This window comes from Bufo gargarizans, chromosome 11 (genome assembly GCF_014858855.1).
Source record: "Bufo gargarizans isolate SCDJY-AF-19 chromosome 11, ASM1485885v1, whole genome shotgun sequence".
NCBI classification, from domain to species: Eukaryota; Metazoa; Chordata; class Amphibia; order Anura; family Bufonidae; genus Bufo; species Bufo gargarizans.
In genome coordinates this window covers 8,044,231-8,068,651 of record NC_058090.1, presented here as the reverse complement: position 1 = coordinate 8,068,651, position 24,421 = coordinate 8,044,231, and the positions used below count along the sequence as shown (strand labels likewise).

The following is a 24,421-nucleotide window of genomic DNA, read 5'->3' as shown; positions in this document are numbered from 1 at the left end:
CACGTCAGTGAAAAACGGAAATGTGAACGAGGCCTTAGGCCTTTTTCACACAAACGTTTTTTTTTTTTTTTCCCCCGTTTATGTTCCATTTTTGGCGTTCCGTATACGGAACCATTCATTTCAATCGATCCGCAGAAAAAAACGGAAGGTACTTCGTATGCATTCCGTTTCCGTATTTCCATTCAAAGATAGAACATGTCCTATTATTTGTCCGCATAACAGACAAGGATAGTACTGTTCTATTAGGGGCCAGCTGTTCCGTTCCGCAAAAATACAGCAAATTACGTACGGTCGTGTGCAAGAGGCCTTATACTGCTGCGCTAATAATACCAGCCATTACAAAGCTTAAAGGGGTTCTCCGAGCTTTTAATATTGAGGACCTATCCTCAGGTTAGGTCATCAATATCAGATCGGCGGGGGTCCGACACCCGGCACCCCCGCCGATCAGCTGTTTGAAGAGGAGGCGCGCGCCGTGCCAGCGCTGCCTCCTCTTCACAGTTTACCTTCCCGCCGTCGCCTCTGCAGCGGTGAGCAGGTGCAATTACACCCAATCAGTCCCATTCATTTCACAAGTGTATGGGAACGATCCGTCCCATTGAAATGAAAGGGACGGTTAGGTGTAATTACACCTGCTCACCGCTGCAAAGGCGACGGCAAGAAGGTAAACAGTGAAGAGGTGGCAGTGCTGGCACGGCGCGCGCCTCCTCTTCAAACAGCTGATCGGCTGGGGTGCCGGGTGTCGGACCCCCCGCCGATCTGATATTGATTACCTAACCTGAAGATAGGCAATCAATAGTGTTGAGCGAACTTGTGTTTTAAGTTTTGCATCCAAAGTTCGGGTTATCGAAGAATCCCGTTATGGATTCCGCTACCACGGACCATAAACGGAATTTGGAATCCATAACAGGATTCTTCGATAACCCAAACTTTGGACGCAGAACTTAAAAACACAAGTTCGCTCAACACTAGTCATCAATATTAAAAACCCGGAAAACCCCTTTAAGAATTTGTCTAGACTGGATACATTTGTAGCAAACCTGACCATACTGTAAACAACCCGGACTCCAGACTGATACATTGTAACAAACTAATAATCAGGAAAGAGATGTGTTGAGCTCACAGAGCATGGTCTCCAGCAGATCCTTGCTGCACTGGGTCAGGACAAGTTTGTCAACCACTGTTTGTATTTACTGGCAGCAAGCAGAGATCTTAAAAATGATAAGCAATGAAAACAACTCCTTAAGCTACATGCACACGGCCGTATGCGTTTTGCGGTCCGCCATCCGTTTTTTTTTTTTGCGGATCCATTGTAACAATGCCTAAAACGGACAAGAATAGGACATGTTCTATTTTTTTTTGCGGGGCTACGGAATGGACATACTGATGCGGACAGCACACCGTGTGCCATCTGCATTTTTTGCGGAGCCATTTAGATGAATGGGTTCGCATCCTATCTGCAAAAAAAACTGAACGGACACGGAAACAAAATACGTTTGTGTGCATGAGGCCTTTTATGCAGAGGCTGACAGGTGACGGATTAGTGCAGTGGAGGAGCAGCTCTACCATGCAGGAGCATTGCAGTTACGTTACCTCTTCAGGCCCCTGGCGGCCTCCCTTGACCCTCGGCGGCCGGTGCCTGTCCTCCGGGCCCGTCCTGAAGAGCCCTTTTCCCATCTCGGCCTCTCGCCCTCCATAAAGCAGCAGGTTGCTGTGGATCGGCAGAGCTGCAGGACAAGCTGAGATGTGTTCAGGGTGGAGCGGGTGTGTCCTGCAGCAGGAACATTCCTCCACTGCCGAGCTGCGAATTCCAGATATATCTCGGAGAATCTTACTGCTCGCTCCAAAAGAAGAAATGCGAGGGATGTCTAGGAACGTTCTGCGTCCCCCAGTAACCTGTGGCCCCCCTGAAGACAGCCCAGGATCAGTCTATGATTACTACACTAATACCTGTGGCTCTCCAGCTGCTGCAAAACTACAACCCTCAGCATGTCCCAACAGACGAAGGCTGCGTTCCATTATCCGCGTGCAAACCCAGCGTGGATCCTGATGAGAGACCCCTGTAAAAGGTTCCTGCCACCAAATAATAGGATAGCTTTACCATTGCTCACTAGTTTCAAGATCTCTGCTAGCTGTCAGGAATGGGATTTTTTTATTTATTTCTATCCAGGAAGCGAAACCTGAGTGCAAGCCCTAAATCAGGGATCAGCAACCTCCGGCACTCCTGCTGTGGGGAAACTACGACTCCCAGCATGCACACTTGCTTGGCTGTTCTCAGAACTTCCATAGAAGTGAATGGAGCCTGCTGGGAGTTGTAGTTTCACTACAGTTGGAGTGCCAGAGTTTGTTGACCTCTGCCCTAAATAAATATTAACGATTGTATCCAAAATTTTGCAGGTCTAATGGACTTTGTGTTCAAATCCACACCTTTTTGAGAATCTTTAGAATCTGTTACAATGTATCAGTCCAGACCGGATACAACTGTAGCAAACCCTCAGCTAGAACTGTAGTCTGGGTAACCTTCCCTGAGCAAGACAGGCTGGCGCTTGCTACATGTGAACAGACCCTTACCTGTACTGACACATTGCAGCAAACCATCAGAACAGGAGAGCGGTTTGTGCCGCAACCGTTTTTCAGCTCAAAGGGGGTTATCTATACAAGCGGTCATCAACCTCCAGCGCTCCAGCTGTGGTGAAACTATAACTCCCAGCATGCTTCATTCATGTCTATAGAAGTTAGGAGACCAGCCAAGCAAGTGTGCATGCTGGGAGTCGTAGTGTCCCCTCAGCAGGATTGCCGGAGGTTGCTGATCCCTGATCTAGACTGAAGGTTTATGTAGGTCCTTGGATGTAAACAAGAATGTTACCATTCACTGACAGCAAGCAGACATGTTGAAAACGGCAATGAATTGAAAAGCAAAGTCTATTAGAGAGTTGCAGAACATTTTATGATACAATGTTTCGGCTGTACCTGGGCCCCCACCTAGCACTTATAATACTGGTATATGGTCTTTAGGGCCCCCAGGCTGTAGGGCCCAGATGTGTCTGCTACCTCTGCACCCCCCCATGTTCTCCTGTGCACATACCAGGACAAGCTGCGTTGGAATGAACAATCTTTGGCCTCCGGCCCCAAGGAGATTTATCCGAGACTGGAAGACTCCGCGACTGCCAGGGTTTCCGTTCATTGACTGCACTGAGATCATCCACAGGCCACAGAGAGCTGCAGACCTGCTTCTGTGTTCCAGAACAGGAAGGAAAAAGCTGCCTGAAGCCCGGCTTCTGCTCAACCATCTACAGGGGGTCGAGGGACTCAAATTCACAAGAAACAAGGACCACCAACCTCCATATCTGCCGCATACAGCAGTCCCATGTAAACAGTACTGAATTCATGCCTACGGCAAAGTTCTGCAACATTTTAATAGACTGGGTTTCATTTCCTCACCATTTTCAATATCTCCACTTGCAATCAGTGAATGGAAACACTGCTGTTTACATCCAGAGGCTGAAAACCTGTCCTGACCTAGTTCTGCTAACACAGCTGAAGGTTTGTTACACTGTAGACAATCCTCCATGAGGAAATATGGCATCATCACTTTCTCTCTCTGAGCTCCCAAGTTTGCTATACTGATACATTGTAACAAACTGCTCAGATGAGTGAGCAGGACTAGGACAAGGCAGGATCTCAACCTCTTAAAGGGGTTTTTGAGATAGGTCATCAGTATCTGATCGGTGGGGGTGCTGGACTCCCAGCACCCCCACCGATCAGTTGTTTGAAGACTTTGGTGATCCGGCCTCTTGCTGTGTCACGTCACCGGTGACGTGGCCTAGGGCTGCAATACCAAGCATGGCCACTATCCAACAGACGGCGCTGCAGCAGCCTCTTGAAACAGCTGATTGGCAGGGGATGGGAGTCGGACCCCCGTTATCAGATATTGACGACCGATCCTGAGGATAGGTCATCAGTATCAAACACACGGAAAACCCCCTTTAATGTAAAGAAGAATATTTCCATTCCATTCATTAACAGCATGCAGAGGTCTTGGAAATGGAAAGGAATTGATACAAAGTTATGATCTTCGCTTGGTCATAAATGTATGGACCCATCTTCTCCCCATTTATTATGCAGTCGGAAGCTATTGCTCTCTGTCATCAGTCATAGACTAGGGAAGGGTGAATATCAGCCATCGCTCCCTGTTATCAGCCATTTCAGGCCGGGGAGTGACATTTACTTAAAGTGGCCCTGGGGAAAAAAAAAAAAACACTAAAAAGTGGCCCTATGTTGTAGGGGAGTACAAATTGGCAGGAGGTGGGGCAACACAAGTAGGCAGGACCAGCAATACCGTAGTGCATCACAAAATACCGCCCCAGCAGAACCAAATATCATAGTGTATCACAAAATACCGCCCTATCCCCATACTAAGGACAGTGATGCAGTTGAATTCAAGAGGGACCTGTGGCTGCTGGCCATAATAAGTGCTTAGGTGCCCCCCTGGGCATTGGCCCACTGGAAAATTTCTCTGTAGGGCTTCTGGCCAATCCGCCCTTGGCACACTTTATGGGAGTATTCCAGGATTTTACTATTGATGGCCTATCCTCAGGATAGGTCATCAATATCTGATCAACGGGGGTCCGACGCCCGAAACCCCCTCTGACCAGCTGTTCTACTGGAACTCCAGCACCATCCACTGTGTAGTCGACACAGCTGCACCTACCCCACACTGAAGTGAATGGGAGCAGCGCTGCAGTTACCAGCTCCGTCCACTACACAGTGGATGGCGCTGTACTTCTTGAACATACTGTGGAGCAAGGGGGGCCCTCGCCAATCTGACACTGGTGGATAGGCCTTTCTGAAATACCCCTTTAAGGTTAGAGTTCCCTTTGAATTAAGCAGGAGAAGGGAAGACAACCACATACATCTACAAAAGCATAAAAAACTGAAAAAACTTCATCAGGAGCTCAAAATATTCTACAGGAAGTGACAAGGTGAGAAATTGTACAAATGAATGATGATTGCAATCTATTGCTTAGACAACCAAAATATACAAATAGGAGCTCGTTCACACCAAATATGGCCTCCTAAGTATTCCTGGTGCTACAAGAAGGCCGCTGTACCCCAGAGCCAATCGAAAGGAGCAACAAAAACAGATAGCAATCAAGGTGTAATAATATTTATTATTAAAAACATATAAAAAAAGGAGCAAAATAAAATAAACGTTGGACAATCCCAAATAAACCATATTATGAAACATCTAAGAAATACATTGTATACAGTGGAGTCTGTTGTGACATTATGTATTGAATCAGCATTCATAGAGAGCAGACGTCCACGTGCCTTTTCCGATTTCTTAGAGGTTTCATAATATGTGTTATTTGGATCGGTCGACTTAAAAAAATAAAAATCCTTTTTATATCATTTGAAAGGGGTTGTCCCACGAAAAAAAATATTCTACAGCACCTGGATCTGAACACTTTTGTAATTACATGTAATAGAAAATTTAGCATAGCCACTGAGTTAGTCAATAAAATGTATCTGTATAGCGCCACCTGCTGTTTGTTTTTTTCTTATTTCTTTGTCCTGCTCACTGAGATGGCCGCACGTGCTCAGTTTCATCCTTTAACTGCGTCCTGAGCTGTGATAGGAAGCGCACGGACACGCCCCCGAGCTGTGATAGGAAGCGCACGGACACGCCCCCGAGCTGTGATAGGAAGAGCACGGACACGCCCCCGAGCTGTGATAGGAAGAGCACGGACACGCCCCCGAGCTGTGATAGGAAGAGCACGGACACGCCCCCGAGCTGTGATAGGAAGAGCACGGACACGCCCCCGAGCTGTGATAGGAAGAGCACGGACACGCCCCCGAGCTGTGATAGGAAGAGCACGGACACGCCCCCGAGCTGTGATAGGAAGAGCACGGACACGCCCCCGAGCTGTGATAGGAAGAGCACGGACACGCCCCCGAGCTGTGATAGGAAGAGCACGGACACGCCCCCGAGCTGTGATAGGAAGAGCACGGACACGCCCCCGAGCTGTGATAGGAAGAGCACGGACACGCCCCCGAGCTGTGATAGGAAGAGCACGGACACGCCCCCGAGCTGTGATAGGAAGAGCACGGACACGCCCCCGAGCTGTGATAGGAAGAGCACGGACACGCCCCCGAGCTGTGATAGGAAGAGCACGGACACGCCCCCGAGCTGTGATAGGAAGAGCACGGACACGCCCCCGAGCTGTGATAGGAAGAGCACGGACACGCCCCCGAGCTGTGATAGGAAGAGCACGGACACGCCCCCGAGCTGCAGCAGAAAGGACACTCCCTCTGAGCTGTCAGCTTGATATACCGTAAATCTAGCAGAGCAATGAATGGGGAGATCTCTGGATCCATGGGAGGTGCAGGGCTGAAACTGTCATGTACTATATGAGGTCTGATTTTCATTTGTTACATTAGTCATGGGATAACCCCTTTAATAATAAATATGGTCAGATTTATTATACTTTGAGAGCTAACCGTTTTTGTTATTGCTCCCTGTTATCAGACACTTGCGGAGAGGCGAATAACATCTATTGCTCCGCGTTATCGCCTGTTGCAGCCTGTAGGACAGGCGGATTTATACAGGCAGGTTATCGGGAACTAACGTTCCTGACAACCTGGCCTGTGTAAGGCTACTTTCACACTAGCGTTAATATTTTCCGGTATTGAGATCCGCCATAGGGTCTCAATACCGGAGGAAAGTGCTTTCGTTTTGTCCCCATTCATTGTCAATGGGGACAAAACGTAACTAAACAGAACGGAGCGCTCCAAAATGCATTCCGTTCCGTTCTCCTACCGGAGAGCAAACCGCAGCATGCTGCGGTTTTCTTTCAGTCCTGGGATGCGGAGCAAGACGGATCCGGCATGACCCCCAATGCAAGTCAATGGGGACGGATCCGTTTTCTCTACCACAATAGAAAACGGATCCGTCCCCCATTGACTTTCATGACGGATCCGTCTTGGGTATGTTACAGATAATACAACCGGATCTGTTCATACCGGATGCAGACGGTTGTATTATCAGTAACGGAAGTGTTTTTTGCTGAGCCCTGCCGGCCTAAATGTGGCACAGATCACCCGATAAACAAGAGAAACGCTCATTCATCGGGTGACCCCGTCGTTCACACAGGCACCACCAATTATGGCTTCTGGGCAGCAGATCGCGGTTTAGATGGCACAATCTGCTGCCCAGAAACAATGCAGCCGTATGAAGAGGCGCAATCACAATAGTGACCCCTCGTCCTCATACTGTGGAGGAGATCACTGCATGTAAATACAGCCCTTCACCTCCACTGAGCAAGCAGACGACTATTAGTGTTCATCAAGGGGATTGAGTGACAGGAAGTGCAGAAACCTCCCGGCCCCCCATGATCACTACTATATGTCACATATCTCCAACATTTGCATCATGTGTGACTGGTATCAGCTGCCCCTCGTATAACACTCCGGGGTCACCGGCCCTTTAATAATGACATTTAACTAGAGACTACATAGGAAACCACCAAAATCCTGGAGGAGTAGTCAGAGGTTGCACACATGTGTCACTCTGGCAGCTAGTATATAGAACCTTGTATGTTGGATCCGGCGCACAAGGAGTTAACCGCGGCATATACTGCGCCCTTGTCCGCCTGGTATTTTATAGACACATTCTGTGAAAAGATAAAAGAACTTCAGCCAAGTCACACAGAGATGAAAGGAGCAGAAGAGATGACGGAGGAACGTGGGCGCAGCATATTCCTCTCCTTAAATACTCTGTGCTACAGGGAAATGGCGTCTTCCACTAGGTAGATTACCAGTCTATGACTTCCCCTAATATCAGCGTACTTTGCTGGAATACTCTGTGCTCCATCCGCCTAGGTAACTGTATCTTCCCTTAATATCTGCTGAAATACTCTGCACTGCTGGGCGATCCTGCTCTTTCTGGTATGCAGATCACAGCATATGTTGTCCTCTAATGACAGTGAACTCCTCTGCTGAAATACTCGGTGCTGCTGGAGGCTCTTGCTCCTTCCACCAGGTTACTGTATCCTCCCCTAATATCTGCTTAAATACTCTGCACTGCTGGGGGATCCTGCTCTTTCTGGTATGCAGATTACAGCCTTTGTCCTACTACTCTGCTGAAATACTCTGTGCGGACAGAGGATCCTTCTCCTTCCACTAGGTGACTGTATCCTCCCCTAATAGCTGCTGAAATACTCTGTACTGCTGGGGGATCCTGCTCCTCTCACTATGTAGATCACAGTCTTTGTGCTCTCCTTATACCAGTGCACTTCTCTGCTGAAATACTCTGTGCTCCTGGAGGACCCTGCTCCTTCCACTAGGTGACTGTATCTGCCCCTAATAGCTGCTGAAACACTCTGCACTGCTGAGGGATCCTGCTCCTTCCCATCAATGCACTTATTTGGTGGATCCTGCAACATCCACCATGTAAGGCTTTATTCACACATCCATGTGCATAGATCAAAGTTCAGGAAGCGTTTCCGTGTTTTTACGCCACCATGGGCCCCCATGTTCTGTGCGGCGGTCTTCATGAACCCATTGACTTGAATGGGCTTCTGATCCGCAAAACAGGCCAAAGTGGCGCAGCAGACTGTAAGATGCCTGAACACACATGAAAATACGGGTCCGTGTGCTAGAACATGGATAGCACATGTCAGCGATTTACAGATGTGTGGTGTCCGTGTTCTTCGTGGACAGCACACGTACCCATTTATTTTAATCTGGGTCGGCGGTTTTAGCACGCAAGGAGGCTCTTTTTTGTACGTGACAACAGATCCATCAGTGTCTATGGATCTATGAAAAACACGGACGCCATCCTCGTTTCATGGACCATTTATAGGAGGAGCTAGCAGTTCAGCCTAGCGGTGTCAGTGGAACACGGATGACATACTGCAAAAAAACGGACAGATGGACCAAACACAGATTCTTCATGGGAAACTTCACAGATGAATCACTGACCGTCTTATCACAGATTTTATCACAGACACTGACACGTGTATAAGGTCTCAATCACGTCTGTTTTTCACTCACGTGTTCTGTCCGCATTTTTCACGGACAGCGCACACAGCCATTGATTTTAATGTGTTTATTCAAACATCCATGTTGTTTTACTGACCGTGTGTCATGCACTGTTTTGGTCCGTGACGCAAACCAAGTGAGGTCTATGGGTACGTGAGAAAACACGAATGGCATCCGCGTTGCAGCCGTGTTTGTTCCGTTTTTCACTGACCACCAATAGGAAATGCTCTAGAAATTAACCTTCAGGTGAGCAGCGTCTGCCGGGCCGTTAAAGCGGACAAAATAGCACATGTCCTATTTTTTGACGGCCAGTATCTACATTCCGTAAAAAAACCGGTTCTGCGAATACACCCATAGGCTGCCAAAGAGTTAGGCCTCTTTCACACGGCCGTGTGCGCCCCGTGGTCGTGCTGCGGGCCGCAATGTACAAGCACAGTCCGTGGGACAGCCGCAGAGGATGGCGGACCCATTCACTTGAATGGGTCCGCGATCCGGCCGTTCCGCAAAAAGATAGGACATGTTCTATCTTTTTGTGGAACGGAAATACGGGACAGAAACCCTACGGAAGCACTCCGTAGTGTTCCGTTCCGTGCTTCCGTTCCGCATCTAAGGACCCATTGAAGTGAATGGGTCTGCATCCGTGATGCGGAATGCCCACGCAACGCCCGTGTGAAAGAGGCCTTATTGAAAGGAGCCATATCCTCCAGCAGCACAGAGCATTTCAGCAGTTTATTTCAAATACTTGTTATGATGAAACCCAGGCAAAAGAGTGATACATTATGTTCAAGGTAAAATGCAAAAAGTACAAAAATATTGGTATCGGGACACCTTAGCGCCACTTAGTAAACATGGCCCCAAATCCGTGCTGCTGCCCTGGAGCCATTTCCCAGCCGCTCTGTAATAACTAGCTGCACAGCGAGAGGGACGAGCCTGGAGCGTAATACACACAAAGCAGAAGGACTGGCGCCCTGTGCCCAGGGGCACCCCTATAGATTGGGGCTTCTCCAGCAGAACTTGCCCCAGTTAGAATACAACTTGTGGGGGCACTGCCAGCAATACGGACCTGGTGCAATAACAGGCTATGGGAATGGACAGCTGGGACTTGTAGTCCCATCCTTACTGGACTGTCCACAGCTCGCTACCAGGGTAATACAACTGTCCAGTCTGAGCAGATGGGAGTTGTAGTCCTACCACAACCACCTACATGACTCAATCATGGACCATCACTGGGGGGGGGGGGGGGGTCAGACTTTTTGCGGTGGGTGAGCTCAGCTGGCACTTGTAGTCCTACAGCTCAGCGCTAAACAAAACCGAAGGTCAAAGTAACCAAATAGAACTTGTACAAAGAGCTTACAATCTAAAAAAGTGCCCCTCCCTTCCAGATACACCCATGAGCTGTTGGGTTACTGAGGTTTAATCCTAAAGCTGGGGTCCTATACCCCTACCGAGGGCAGTTAAGTTGGTTATTGCCCTTTTTGGGGGCCCCCACCGCTCACTCCTCCCAGCAGGAGCAGGGTGACCATATAAGCTCACAATGTATACGTTGGTATCACCGCTCTTACCCTGGGTCCTGGGGCGTCCCCTCCGCCTCTCCTGCTGCAGCCTCTGACATCCTGTCACCAGGGGCTCCTGATCTGCCTCCCACAGGGGCCCCTGGCCATGCTAGCTGTGCCTGGAGGCTCTGGCACACTGTCGCAGACTCAGCAGAGCTGGGCTTCCTGTGCAGTGTTGTGTTGGGGGGATTCAGGAAGGGGCAGGACTAGTGGTCAGGTTATATGAAGCTGCAGCTGGAGGAGGCAGGGGAAGCCCTTTAACCCTTTCAGAGGATGGCAGGGGCCACATCAATGCCCGGGTCCCGCAGAGCGTATCACAGGGGGCGCCGCTTGTTCATTTTGTAGCTAAAAAAGAAAAGAAAAAAAAAGCAGAAATGGATTAAAAGTAAAACCCAAGAAGTCAATTGTACGACAGAAAGTGATATCATTATAGGGGGAAATAGTAACAAAATAGCTTTCTGCGTTAGGGCTCGTGCACACGGCCGTATGGATTTTGCGGTCTGCAAAATATGGATCCACAAAAACGGGTGACATCCGTGTTATGTCCGATTTTTTTGCAGATCCATTGTTAGGACTCATGCACAGGAACGTGTGCCGGCCGTGCCCGTATTGTGGCCTGCAAACAGCGGGTCAGCAATGTACGGGCCCCGGACGTTTTTGCACTGCATCATGGATGCCGACCCGATCACTTGAATGGGTCCGCAATGCGTAATGGAGGCACGGAACCCCACAGAAGCACTACAGAGTGCTTCCGTGGGGTTTCTCTCCGTGACTCCGTTCTGCAAAAAAAAATAGAACGTTCTATTTTTTTGTGGTGCGGACAGATCACGGACCCATTTAAGTTGAATGGGTCTGGATCCGTCTGCGGAATCTGCACAGATGTTACCCGTGAATTGGTGACCCTAAATTGCGGTACCAAATGCACGGAACATCCGTGTGCATGAGCCCTGAGGGCTCATGCACACGAATTTTTTTTTTTCTGTGTCCGTTAAATTATTTTTTGCGGCCTGTATGCAGAACCATTCACTTTAATGGGTCTGCAAAAAAACGGAAATTACTCTGTGTGCATTCCGTATCCGTATGTCCACATGGCCGTTCTGCAAAAAAGATATAATATGTCCTATTTTTGTTCATTTTGCGTACAAGGACAGGCATTGTTACAATGGATCTGCCAAAAAACTGATTTATCTGGGTGTTGTGGGCGGTATAATAATACAGGCACTGACTATATGCACTATTTATCTGGGTGTTGTGGGGCGGTATACAGGCACTGACTATATGCACTATTTATCTGGGTGTTGTGGGGCGCTATACAGGCACTGACTATATGCAGTATTTATGTGGGTGTTGTGGGCGGTATACAGGCACTGACTATATGCACTATTTATCTGGGTGTTGTGAGGCGGTATACAGGCACTGACTATATGCACTATTTATCTGGGTGTTGTGGGGCGGTATACAGGCACTGACTATATGCAGTATTTATGTGGGTGTTGTGGGCGGTATACAGGCACTGACTATATGCACTATTTATCTGGGTATTGTGAGGCGGTATACAGGCACTGACTATATGCAGTATTTATCTGGGTGTTGTGGGGTAATACAGGCATTGACTATATGCACTATTTATCTGGGTATTGTGAGGCGGTATACAGGCACTGACTATATGCATTATTTATCTGGGTGTTGTGAGGCGGTATACAGGCACTGACTATATGCATTATTTATCTGGGTGTTGTGGGGCGGTATACAGGCATTGACTATATGCACTATTTATCTGGGTATTGTGAGGCGGTATACAGGCACTGACTATATGCACTATTTATCTGGGTGTTGTGAGGCGGTATACAGGCACTGACTATATGCACTATTTATCTGGGTGTTGTGGGGCGGTATACAGGCACTGACTATATGCAGTATTTATGTGGGTGTTGTGGGCGGTATACAGGCACTGACTATATGCACTATTTATCTGGGTATTGTGAGGCGGTATACAGGCACTGACTATATGCATTATTTATCTGGGTGTTGTGGGGTAATATACAGGCATTGACTATATGCACTATTTATCTGGGTATTGTGAGGCGGTATACAGGCACTGACTATATGCATTATGAATCTGGGTGTTGTGAGGCGGTATACAGGCACTGACTATATGCAGCATTTATCTGGGTATTGTGGGGCGGTATACAGGCACTGACTATATGCACTATTTATCTGGGTGTTGTGGGGTAATATACAGGCATTGACTATATGCACTATTTATCTGGGTATTGTGAGGCGGTATACAGGCACTGACTATATACACTATTTATCTGAGTGTTGTGGGGCGGTATACAGGCATTGACTATATGCACTATTTGTCTGGGTGTTGTGGGGCGGTATACAGGCATTGACTATATGCACTATTTGTCTGGGTGTTGTGGGGCGGTATACAGGCACTGACTATATGCACTATTTATCTGGGTATTGTGAGGCGGTATACAGGCACTGACTATATGCATTATGAATCTGGGTGTTGTGGGGCGGTATACAGGCACTGACTATATGCACTATTTATCTGGGTATTGTGGGGCGGTATACAGGCACTGACTATGTGCACTATTTATCTGGGTGTTGTGGGGCGGTATACAGGCACTGACTATATGTACTATTTATCTGGGTGTTGTGGGGCGGTATACAGGCACTGACTATGTGCACTATTTATCTGGGTGTTGTGGGGCGGTATACAGGCACTGACTATATGCACTATTTATCTGGGTGTTGTGAGGCGGTATACAGGCACTGACTATATGCACTATTTATCTGGGTGTTGTGGGGCGGTATACAGGCACTGACTATATGCACTATTTATCTGGGTGTTGTGGGGCGGTATACAGGCACTGACTATGTGCACTATTTATCTGGGTGTTGTGGGGCGGTATACAGGCACTATGTGCACTATTTATCTGGGTGTTGTGGGGCGGTATACAGGCACTAACTATGTGCACTATTTATCTGGGTGTTGTGGGGCGGTATACAGGCACTGACTATGTGCACTATTTATCTGGGTGTTGTGGGGCGGTATACAGGCACTGACTATGTGCACTATTTATCTGGGTGTTGTGGGGCGGTATACAGGCACTGACTATGTGCACTATTTATCTGGGTATTGTGGGGCGGTACACAGGCACTGACTATATGCACTATTTATCTGCGTGTTGTGGGGCGGTATACAGGCACTGACTATATGCACTATTTATCTGGGTGTTGTGAGGCGGTATACAGGCACTGACTATGTGCACTATTTATCTGGGTGTTGTGGGGCGGTATACAGGCACTGACTATGTGCACTATTTATCTGGGTGTTGTGGGGCGGTATACAGGCACTGACTATATGCACTATATATCTGGGTGTTGTGGGGCGGTATACAGGCACTGACTATATGCACTATTTATCTGGGTGTTGTGGGGCAGTATACAGGCACTGACTATGTGCACTATTTATCTGGGTGTTGTGGGGCGGTATACAGGCACTGACTATATGCACTATTTATCTGGGTGTTGTGGGGCGGTACACAGGCACTGACTATATGCACTATTTATCTGGGTGTTGTGGGGCGGTATACAGGCACTGACTATATGCACTATTTATCTGGGTGTTGTGGGGCAGTATACAGGCACTGACTATGTGCACTATTTATCTGGGTGTTGTGGGGCGGTATACAGGCACTGACTATATGCACTATTTATCTGGGTGTTGTGGGGCGGTACACAGGCACTGACTATATGCACTATTTATCTGGGTGTTGTGGGGCAGTATACAGGCACTGACTATGTGCACTATTTATCTGGGTGTTGTGGGGCGGTATACAGGCACTGACTATATGCACTATTTATCTGGGTGTTGTGGGGCGGTACACAGGCACTGACTATATGCACTATTTATCTGGGTGTTGTGGGGCGGTATACAGGCACTGACTATGTGCACTATTTATCTGGGTGTTGTGGGGCGGTATACAGGCACTGACTATATGCACTATTTATCTGGGTGTTGTGGGGCGGTATACAGGCACTGACTATATGCACTATTTATCTGGGTGTTGTGGGGCAGTATACAGGCACTGACTATGTGCACTATTTATCTGGGTGTTGTGGGGCGGTATACAGGCACTGACTATATGCACTATTTATCTGGGTGTTGTGGGGCGGTACACAGGCACTGACTATATGCACTATTTATCTGGGTGTTGTGGGGCAGTATACAGGCACTGACTATATGCAGTATGAATTTTAATAGCAGCGGTAGCTTGGTGTGCTGAGACTTGTAGTACCCCTGTCCTTGTATTAGAGTGAAGAAGAATAGAAGAGCTGAGGTATAAGCCATAACAGGTCACCCACCTGATGTCTGAAGGCGAAATCTCTCGGCCGACCTACTCTTCTCGCGCTCGGATTGCACAATCGGTGACAGTTTTTATCATCGGTTTTCATATGAAAAGAACAGAACAAGAAAATTGTGACATAATGAGACAGGTTAGACAATTCCACTTCTTCATTTTTTTTCTAGGGGAAAGGTTCTTACAGTCTTTGGTCTTTAGACATTTGATGGCGCTCCAGGGCTCCAGTCGTCACAGTGACCAGAAGCAGCTGCGGTGTGAGGTTTATGGCCGTGCTGGAGACAAACCAGATACAGCGGAGCTACGGATCCGTCACCTCCAATTGTACTATATAGCACCATACAGTGCTCATATTATATTACTATATTGTGCATAAATAATACCACCATATTAGCCCTTAGCCGAACACTAGTGCTATACAGTGATCAAGTAAAACCGCCATGCAGGGGTCGAATGGCACTACTACACTTTGTCTAAATAACACCACTACCTAGTATCCCCATAACAGTACCACCCAGTGTCTAAATACTAGTGCTATACAGTGGTGCAGTAATTCTACCGTACAGGGGATAGATTACACTGCTATACAGTGCCACATTGCTAGCTCTACGCAGAGGTCAAATGATACCATCATACAGTGTTCAAATGATGTTGTATTACTATATAGTGCACAAATAATACCACCACATAAGTACTTTACAGTAGGGGAATACTAGTACCATAGAGCGGCAAAGTAATACCACCATACAAGGGTCGAATGCCGCTACTATACAGTTTCTAAATAATACCACTACCCAGTAGCCATATAACAGCACCATACACACATGGGTTAAATAATACCAGCACACAAGGGCTGAATGGCACTACTCTGTAATGTCTAAATACCACCACATAATACCCATACAGCACTAAACAATAGTGTTGTACAAGGGCCAAATCATAACGCCCTAGGGTGACCAAATGGAACTGCTATACAGTGCCTAAATAATAACACGATCTAGCACCCAAATAATAGTACCATACAGTATGTAATTACTACCGGTATACAGTGGGTGGATGGCACTACTATGCAGTGTCTAAATGATACCAACATCTAGTACCCATACAACAATACCATACAATGTCTGAATACCAGCAAGAGTACAATACCAGACAGGTGACGAATGGCAACTCAATACAATGTCTAAATAATGCCACCACCTAGTACCTATACAACAGTACTATAGTAGGGTGTCCTGGGGCCGAATAACAGTTCTGTACAATATTAGTGCCATTCAGTTCTCCAGTAATAGTTTTGAATAGTGCCCGCGTAATACTGCTATATGGTGCCACACCGTTCCCAGTATCTGAGATTTTGGATGGAATGCGAACATTGTTCACCCGCTGACTGCTAACATGATGGATGAGACACTTTAAAAGTGATTTTAGGGAATTGTATTGCGAGCAATTACCCGACCTGATGTCACTATAATAACCTGGTTCAGGGTATTCATCGACGGCAGCAGATGATGGGTGTGATTCTCCTCTATAATATCATAGACTCCAAGTCACCGTCCACATTACAAGCGAATGAATAACCTGAGCGCAGATGATGACATCACGCGGCCTCCACCTCCCAGGCTCATTGTAAAGCCGTTCTACGGGTTCTGCCCTGTACAGAACTAATATTTGGGCACTGAGAGGTATTATTATTGGGCATTGCGTGGTAGTATTATTTCAGTGGGTAGTGTTGCTGCTATAAGCAAAAGTAGTACTGGGGATAATACTACTTGAGTACTGTATATCTGTTATTTAGGCACTATATGGTATTATTATTTAGACACTAGTGTAGTGTGGCGTTTGTACACTGTATGGCAGTATTACATGGGCAATAAATGCCAATGTCATTTACAATGTACGGAGCACAGTATAGCACTCTTATTTAGACACTATCGATGACATTATTTATTTACGAACACTATATGGCAGTATAATATGGGCAATGAATGGCACTGTTATTTGCTATGTTTATAATGTAGTATAATTCTATTATTTTGGCACTATATAGTGATATTATTTAGTCTACGTATAGTTGTTGCATATGAACACTATATGGCAGTAAAATATGGGCAATGAATAGCACTGTTATTTCCTATGTTTAGAACATGGTATAACACTATTATTTGGGCACTTTATGGAGATATTATTTAGTCGTAATATAGTAGCGGCATATGTACACCTTATGGCAGTATAATATGGGCAATGAATGGCACTGTTATTTCCTATGTTTAGAACGTGGTATAACACTATTATTTGGGCACTATATGGTGACATTATTTATTTCTGAACACTATATGGCAGTATAATATGGGCAATGAATGGCACTGTTATTTCCTATGTTTAGAACGTGGTATAACACTATTATTTGGGCACTATATGGTGATATTTAGTCTCTGTATAGTAGTAGCATATGAACACTATATGGCAGCATAATATGGGACACGAATGGCACTGTTATTTGCTATGTTTAGAACGTGGGTATAACACCATTATTTTGGCACTATATAGTGATATTATTTAGGTCGCAATATAGTAGTGCCATATAAACACTATATGGCAGTAAAAATAATGGGCAATGAATAGCACTATATTTCCTATGTTTAGAACGTGGTATAACACTATTATTTGGGCACTATATGGTGATATTTAGTCTCTGTATAGTAGTAGCATATGAACACTATATGGCAGCATAATATAGGACACGAATGGCACTGTTATTTGCTATGTTTAGAACGTGGTATAACACTATTATTTTGGCACTATATAGTGATATTATTTAGTCGCAATATAGTAGTGCCATATAAACACTATATGGCAGTAAAATATGGGCAATAAATAGCACTATTATTTTCTATGTTTAGAACATGGTATAATAGTATTTATCGCCTCTTATAATACTGCCATACAGTGTTCATATGCCACTACTATACGTAGACTAAATAACATCACTATATAGTGATATAATACTAGTGTTATACCACATTCTAAACATAGGAAATAACAGTGCTATTCATTGCCCATATTATACTGCCATACAGTGTACATATGCCACTACTATATTGTGACTAAATAATATCACCATAAAGTGCCCAAATAATACCACTGTCATATACAACGTTTGGAGCACACTATAGCACTATTATTTGGGCACTATATGTGACCTTATTTAGTCGCTGTACAGTAGTGGCATATGTACAATATACAGCAGTATAATATGGGCAATGAATGGTACTGTTAGGCTGGCATTTATAGCACGGTATGGCACAAATATTTGGCCATTATGTGGTGATATTATTTTGAAAGGGTTTAGTAAAGTCTCTTGACCCCTATCATTTTGGTATTATAATGGCCTCCAGCCCGGGGCCTTCAAACTGGGGTTTAGCTATGGGGGATACTGAGGTAGCCATGGTGCCCAGGCCCTGGGGTCTGTCGCCCACATAATAATACACCGGTATTATAAATGTCGTATGGTAGGTGAGGTTCTATTACAGATTTTGCATTAGGTCCCAGGAGCTTTAGTTTACACCTTTGTCTTCTCACCTGCTGATCCAGCCTTGACCACAGAGGAGAAAACCAATCTGCAGGGGACAGACATGTCAGCGCCACTGTGGAAGCGCTGAGGTCCCCTTAAGTTTTCCAGTCGTTTAGGTTTATGGGAAAAATAAAAGCCATTTGCAGAACCGGTTAAATTTGCAGGAATTCTGCATCTCCAGTATTTACACTGCTTCACTCTCCAGCGCGGGGCGGACATCGAACCTCCGCAAGGAGCTGCGTCCACTGGGACACTATTATAGCGCAGGCAAATACAGTCTATTGCTTCCTGGGGTGCGGTCGGCTGTAGTGTTCATTATTGGGATGAGTGATATCTATATAGATGGAGGTTACTCTGCCAAGAGAGACTTATAAACATCTCAGAATTGAGGAGAAACTTATTGTAAAAATGTAGGAAGCGCCTCGGGCCTGGGCAGAACATGTCTGCCACTTCTTATAACTAGAGAGGAGGTGCAGACGATATAGTCAGGCTCTGGTACCTCCGGGGACAAAAGCCTTTCTACTGCACATGACACCAGCACTGTATACTGTATGCTATGGATTTGGATGGGGCTCGGAAGCTTTGTCTCTGCTCATGTCCAAGCGCTCTGCTTATCTTAAGATCTGCCAACTATTCATCTAAATGCTCTGGTCATCACCAGGGTTCACCTCTCAAGCTCTGCCTTGGCTCATCTCATGTCCTGCCTCTACTCATTCTAAGTTTCACCTCTACTCGCCTCAAGCCCCAGAGCTCAGACTCTCTCATCTGCATGTAGCATCCTCGCTTTCACTCTAAATTCTGCTTCTTCCCATCTCCAAGCTCCACCTCTGATCAACTCCAAGCTCCCTCGCTGATTATCTCAAGTTCTGCTTCTGACCATCTCCATGCTCTGCTCATGCCTATTTCAAAGCTCCACCTCTGCTTACAACCGAGCCCCTCCTCTGCTCATCTGCAAGCTTCTCCTCTGCAAGCTCCTCCTCTGCTTATCTGCAAGCCCCTCCTCTGCTCATCTGCAAGCTCCTCCTCTGCTCATCAGCAAGCTCCTCCTCTGCTCATCAGCAAGCTCCTCCTCTGCTCATCAGCAAGCTCCTCCTCTGCTCATCTGCAAGCTCCTCCTCTGCAAGCTCCTCTGAAAGCCCCTTCTCTGCTCATCTGCAAGCTCCTCCTCTGCTCATCAGCAAGCTCCTCCTCTGCTCATCAGCAAGCTCCTCCTCTGCTCATCAGCAAGCTCCTCCTCTGCTCATCTGCAAGCTCCTCCTCTGCTCATCTGCAAGCTCCTCCTCTGCAAGCTCCACCTCTGCTCATCTGCAAGCTCTTCCTCTGCTCATCTGCAAGCCCCTCCTCTGCTCATCTGCAAGCTCCTCCTCTGCTCATCTGCAAGCTCCTCCTCTGCTCATCTGCAAGCTCCTCCTCTGCTCATCTGCAAGCTCCTCCTCTGTTCATCTGCAAGCTCCTCCTCTGTTCATCTGCAAGATCCTCCTCTGTTCATCTGCAAGCTCCTCCTCTGCTCATCTGCAAGCTCCTCCTCTGCTCATCTGCAAGCTCCTCCTCTGTTCATCTGCAAGCTCATTTTTCCATCACATATACACTGCTCTATTCCATGGTTACAGACCACCCTGCAATCCATCAGTGGTGGTCGTGTTTGCACACTATAGGAAAAAGCGTCAGCCTCTCTGGTGGCCGGGACCATGGGAGCGCGCATAGGCAAGTGCTTTTACCTATATTGTGAAAGCACGACCACCACTGATGGAATTGCAGGGTGGTCTGTAACCATGGAAACGAGCAGTGTATAATGTGATAGAAAAATTAATCCATCCAGCAAAGGAAGCAATATGGACAATAACAATACATTAGTAAGTGCCTTTTGTTAACTTTCTCTACATGATAAATGCCACTTACTGAAGTGAGAAGACCCCTTTAATTATATCACATCACTGCCACTCCAGAGACACAGAACACTCTGGTTTAACCACATATTATATTTGGTATTTGTGCATATAAATAACATTCCATTTTATAGACATTTTCTTATCAAATATCGAGCACAATTACAAAGAAGTTCTAGGAAACGATTCTGAAAGTCTCTGTGCATTTTTTAGGTTTCCATTAACTTCCTGTCCAATCATACAAAAAAAGTTAAATGTGCTTTCTCCTTGTGGACAATCGGTCACTTCCCATAGCTTCGCATATTACCAAATTACGCCAATTTCACGTCAGATCCCTGAAATCATGGAGGTCCATCGGGTTTGCAGTTGTAGCAAATAGATAAATAGTACCACATAGAAAAAGATGACTTTGCATGCAATCCGCAGCGGCACTGCCAGATAATTATCGCTAATAATACAGCATGGGCATACAGTGCACCAATCAATGGAAGGAGAATCTGGTCCCATCGTCTTCAAGACGACCTGAAGGAAATGTCCTATTGACTTTAATAAAATAGAAATCAGCAGCAATTTACACTTCATCGGAAGATGCAACCTCAGCTGGACATTTCACGTCCGTCTACCTCAACGCTGGTTGACTTCATCTTCCGGGTACATTCTAGGAATCGCCTTTTCCCGGCCTCCTCAGCCTGGAGAATTTTGGTTTTTCCATAGAAACGTCTCGGTCATAAGGTGAGACTGGAGATCTTGTAGTCTTTGGCCATCAGAAGTCATCCTGGCACATTGGCAAGTTGACAAAGGTGAAGACGTTGAATTCTATGAGTACGGAAAAACACAAGAAGATGCAGTACAGGGACAGGACGTAGTATCCCAGCTTCTTGTCCAGTTTCCACTGATTGACGTGTACTCCAATGACCTGCAACAGACAAGGTCAGGAGGCGTCATTGGTGGGGATCAGAGAGTTGGTGTCCCCTCCGATTCCTTACAATGTCTCGTCCCTTCCAAGAAAATACTTTTGTGGACTTTTCATTTTAGTAATGTCAGTAGGGGTCCCAAGGCATGCAAGGTGGACAGAGGCAGGTCAGAAGATGTCATCATTAGGAATCTGTGAGCTGGGACTTCCAGTAGGACACCGTCTGCCAATCTTGTATGCCTAGGGTTCATTACAAGCACAGTTGGGGGTTCCCCAGATTGAGATGTCCACGATCACAGATCGAAATCAAGAATAAATATTGCAGTTTCAACATTGGCCACTAGAGGCTCCAATTAAAGAAAAGATCTCATTTTACAGCCTGCTGCAAAACCTTAACTTAATATTTCAGGGTTATGTTATACTCACGGTGAGGGCCACAGATCCCAGCAGCAGTATGACGGAGTACAGTAAGCCTTTGCTGTTAATTTTGACCTATCATAAAGAAAAAGACAATCATATGAATCATGGAGTCAGTGATCATGGAGCTCCAGTCCCTGGCAAAGAGGGACCCACCAGCTTCCAACTTACGGTTGATCCAGAGTGAATGACCATTGTTTGTAACCCCCAGGGGACCCCCAGTCCAACCAGGATGTCAAAGACATTGCTTCCTATGGTATTGGACACGGCCATATCTCCAAGACCTGCAAGAAAAGAACCAGAGGCCATATGTCATCCACACCAGTACCCCAGACATTCCCAACCCCATTCATGATCTCCCATGTTCTTGATCCCATATCTCCTAATACATTCTCCACACTCAAGGATTGGTTGGGTTGTAGATCCTTAGTATTCAAGATGGCAACGGTATTGAAACCCAACCCGTCTTGAGTTGCGTATATCAACCAGTGAACTTCAAGACATCAGCAGCTCCGACAAGATCAGCTGAAGGAACATGGGGTAGGTAAGGAGAAACCGATGGGGGCTACCTACCTTGTCTGGCTACAATCAGGCTGGCCATACAGTCTGGTACGCTGGTGCCGGCTGCCAGGAATGTTATACCCATGATGACGTCGGGTATCCCCAGGGTGTATCCGATCACTGTCACCTGTGCAGAATGGAGGAAACATGAGTGGATCAGCAAGTGCAGACGCAGCCTTACTGGTGGCCATGTTGGATGTAATCATCATCTTCCTCGGAACTTGCCCTTACATAGAAATATTTCACAGTACAGCCATGAGCCCCAAACAATTTGCCCCCACCCCTTGGACATGATGAAGTTCTACCCACCATCCAGACCATGATGTAGGAAAAAATGGCGATCCAGACGGTGGAGAGGATGAAGGTCAGCATGAAGAAGTTCTCCCAGCGCGGCTTGCTGCAGTTTGGGATGGTGAAGTATAGCATGCAAATTAAAGGCCAGGAAAAGGCCCATTTAAACCGGTTCACGCAGCCACCTGAAGGAGGATAGACAACGGATTGTAAGCTCTTCAGTACACAGACTAGGATTGCTTACTAATATTTCCTCTTACTCCTCACAGCATTTTACGTGTTAGTGAAGCATTTTGTGCTCCAGAGCTGCTCTTCCTCTAGGCCGGGACAGGACATTGCCATTTCGAAAGCTATGGAGAGCTACCTTTTGGTCCCCCCGCTCACAGACCTCCTCCCCTCCATTATCCGTACATATCTGCTAATATCCAACAGCCTGCAGGTTACACAGGGGCAGCAGAAACATCCGCATGACCCCAAACTCCCTGCCATCTTGGAACACAAACTCCTCATATGGACTCCATTCATTTCAGTGGAAGGAGAAGTCAGGCAATTATCATAATATGTTCAGCCGAGAAAAGGAGTCATTTAGTAAAACATGATTTCTCTTACTGGGTACAGAAAAGGGCACCAGATAAGTGGTGGCGTCGTTGTCTTCTTGATATTCCTCTTTGTCTCCATGTAGGAGCCCATTCTCCAGCAGCTCCTGCTTCCCATCCAGGGTCATCGAACTTACCCCATTGGCAGACTGGAGCAGTCGCTGCCTCTGCGGGAACATAAGGGGGTCACAAACTTGACATAGGGTTCCTGGGAGTCGCTACAAGGTACTATACAGTGCCTTGCAAAAGTATTCACCCCCTTGACTTTTTTCGTATTTTGTTACATTACAGCCTTCAGGAGTGATAACGTTTACACTGCCTGGTCCTGTCAATCAAAGTGCAAAGAGCGCGGCAGTTGCAAAGAGAGCAGAGCCTCTAGGTGTAACGGCAACGCCCCCGTTGCTCCTAGCGGCTCATTTGCATATATCAAAACATAATTATTCTCAGCAATGCGGGCATATAGGAACATGGGACCAACACAGATGTCTTCAGCTGCCAAGTGCACATGTAACAGGTCAGACAGTGTCATAGGTACAAAACTGCTGACAGATGCCCTTAAAAGGGAGTGTCCACTTTTAAGAACCAACCCCCCCCCATGTGGATGGGCTGCTCCTTAGCTAGAACGAATTTGCGACTTTTTGAGCTTCTGAAAAGTGCAGAGAGAAAGGGGCCTGGCTTCGTGCTGCCGCTGCCACTTTTACTATAACTTTCGCTAGAAAGTGGCAAAAGTTATAGCTGAAGTCTATGCCCGCCTGTAGCTGGAGCAGACTTCAGTTTCTGGCGCACGGCAGGGCAGAGATGTCCTTGATTTTTTTAGGAGGCTTCTACCTTTGAACAAATCGGGTGCCTCTCACGCCAGCGCAGGGAGATCGAGACCGGCGGCGGATGGATCTTCCAGTCTTGTTATATCTCCCCCAATGTATCCACCGGATTCCGTGGGAAATCAATGTTGTTTATAAAAGTTACAAAGTTGTTTCCCATTAAAGCAGAAATGAAACATCATGAAGGGGTTTTCTATGGTTCGCTGAGCTGGAGGTGGTGCTGATTGTATTTAAAGGATTACTACATTTTCTAGTATTTTTTACTGTTCATGATGGTTCTATGTTTCACATTGAATGACCGAAGTATTGAAAAAAGCTAATTTGCCGAATTTAAAAAATGGAAAATTTGCTTTGTGGTGAATTACTTCGTCACGAAGCTCATTTCATAGCTGATCGT

General features: G+C 46.5%; 2 protein-coding genes across 4 annotated transcripts in view; both read right to left on the bottom strand.

Annotated features, from left to right (window-relative positions):
* RIN3 (Ras and Rab interactor 3) overlaps positions 1-10,781 on the bottom strand; it is a 36,670-nt gene extending 25,889 nt beyond the window's left edge. The window contains exon 1 of one of the 2 annotated variants that reach the window (XM_044271678.1): positions 10,602-10,781. In XM_044271678.1, the coding sequence (XP_044127613.1) occupies positions 10,602-10,651 (50 nt within the window). In that variant the 5' untranslated portion in view covers positions 10,652-10,781. Of the gene's footprint in view, positions 1-1,590; positions 2,112-10,601 lie in introns of those variants that run through there. The other variant, XM_044271676.1, reaches the window with a different exon arrangement.
* A 9,766-nt stretch (positions 10,782-20,547) lies between these two features.
* Positions 20,548-24,421, bottom strand: part of SLC24A4 (solute carrier family 24 member 4) — an 80,934-nt gene continuing 77,060 nt past the window's right edge. For both annotated transcript variants that reach the window (XM_044271990.1, XM_044271991.1), the window contains exons 12-17: positions 23,217-23,370; positions 22,626-22,792; positions 22,329-22,443; positions 21,927-22,039; positions 21,765-21,830; positions 20,548-21,341 (exon numbers count right to left, since the gene is read on the bottom strand). In XM_044271990.1, coding sequence (XP_044127925.1) covers positions 21,189-21,341; positions 21,765-21,830; positions 21,927-22,039; positions 22,329-22,443; positions 22,626-22,792; positions 23,217-23,370 — 768 coding nt within the window. In that variant the 3' untranslated portion in view covers positions 20,548-21,188. The remainder of the gene's footprint in view (positions 21,342-21,764; positions 21,831-21,926; positions 22,040-22,328; positions 22,444-22,625; positions 22,793-23,216; positions 23,371-24,421) is intronic.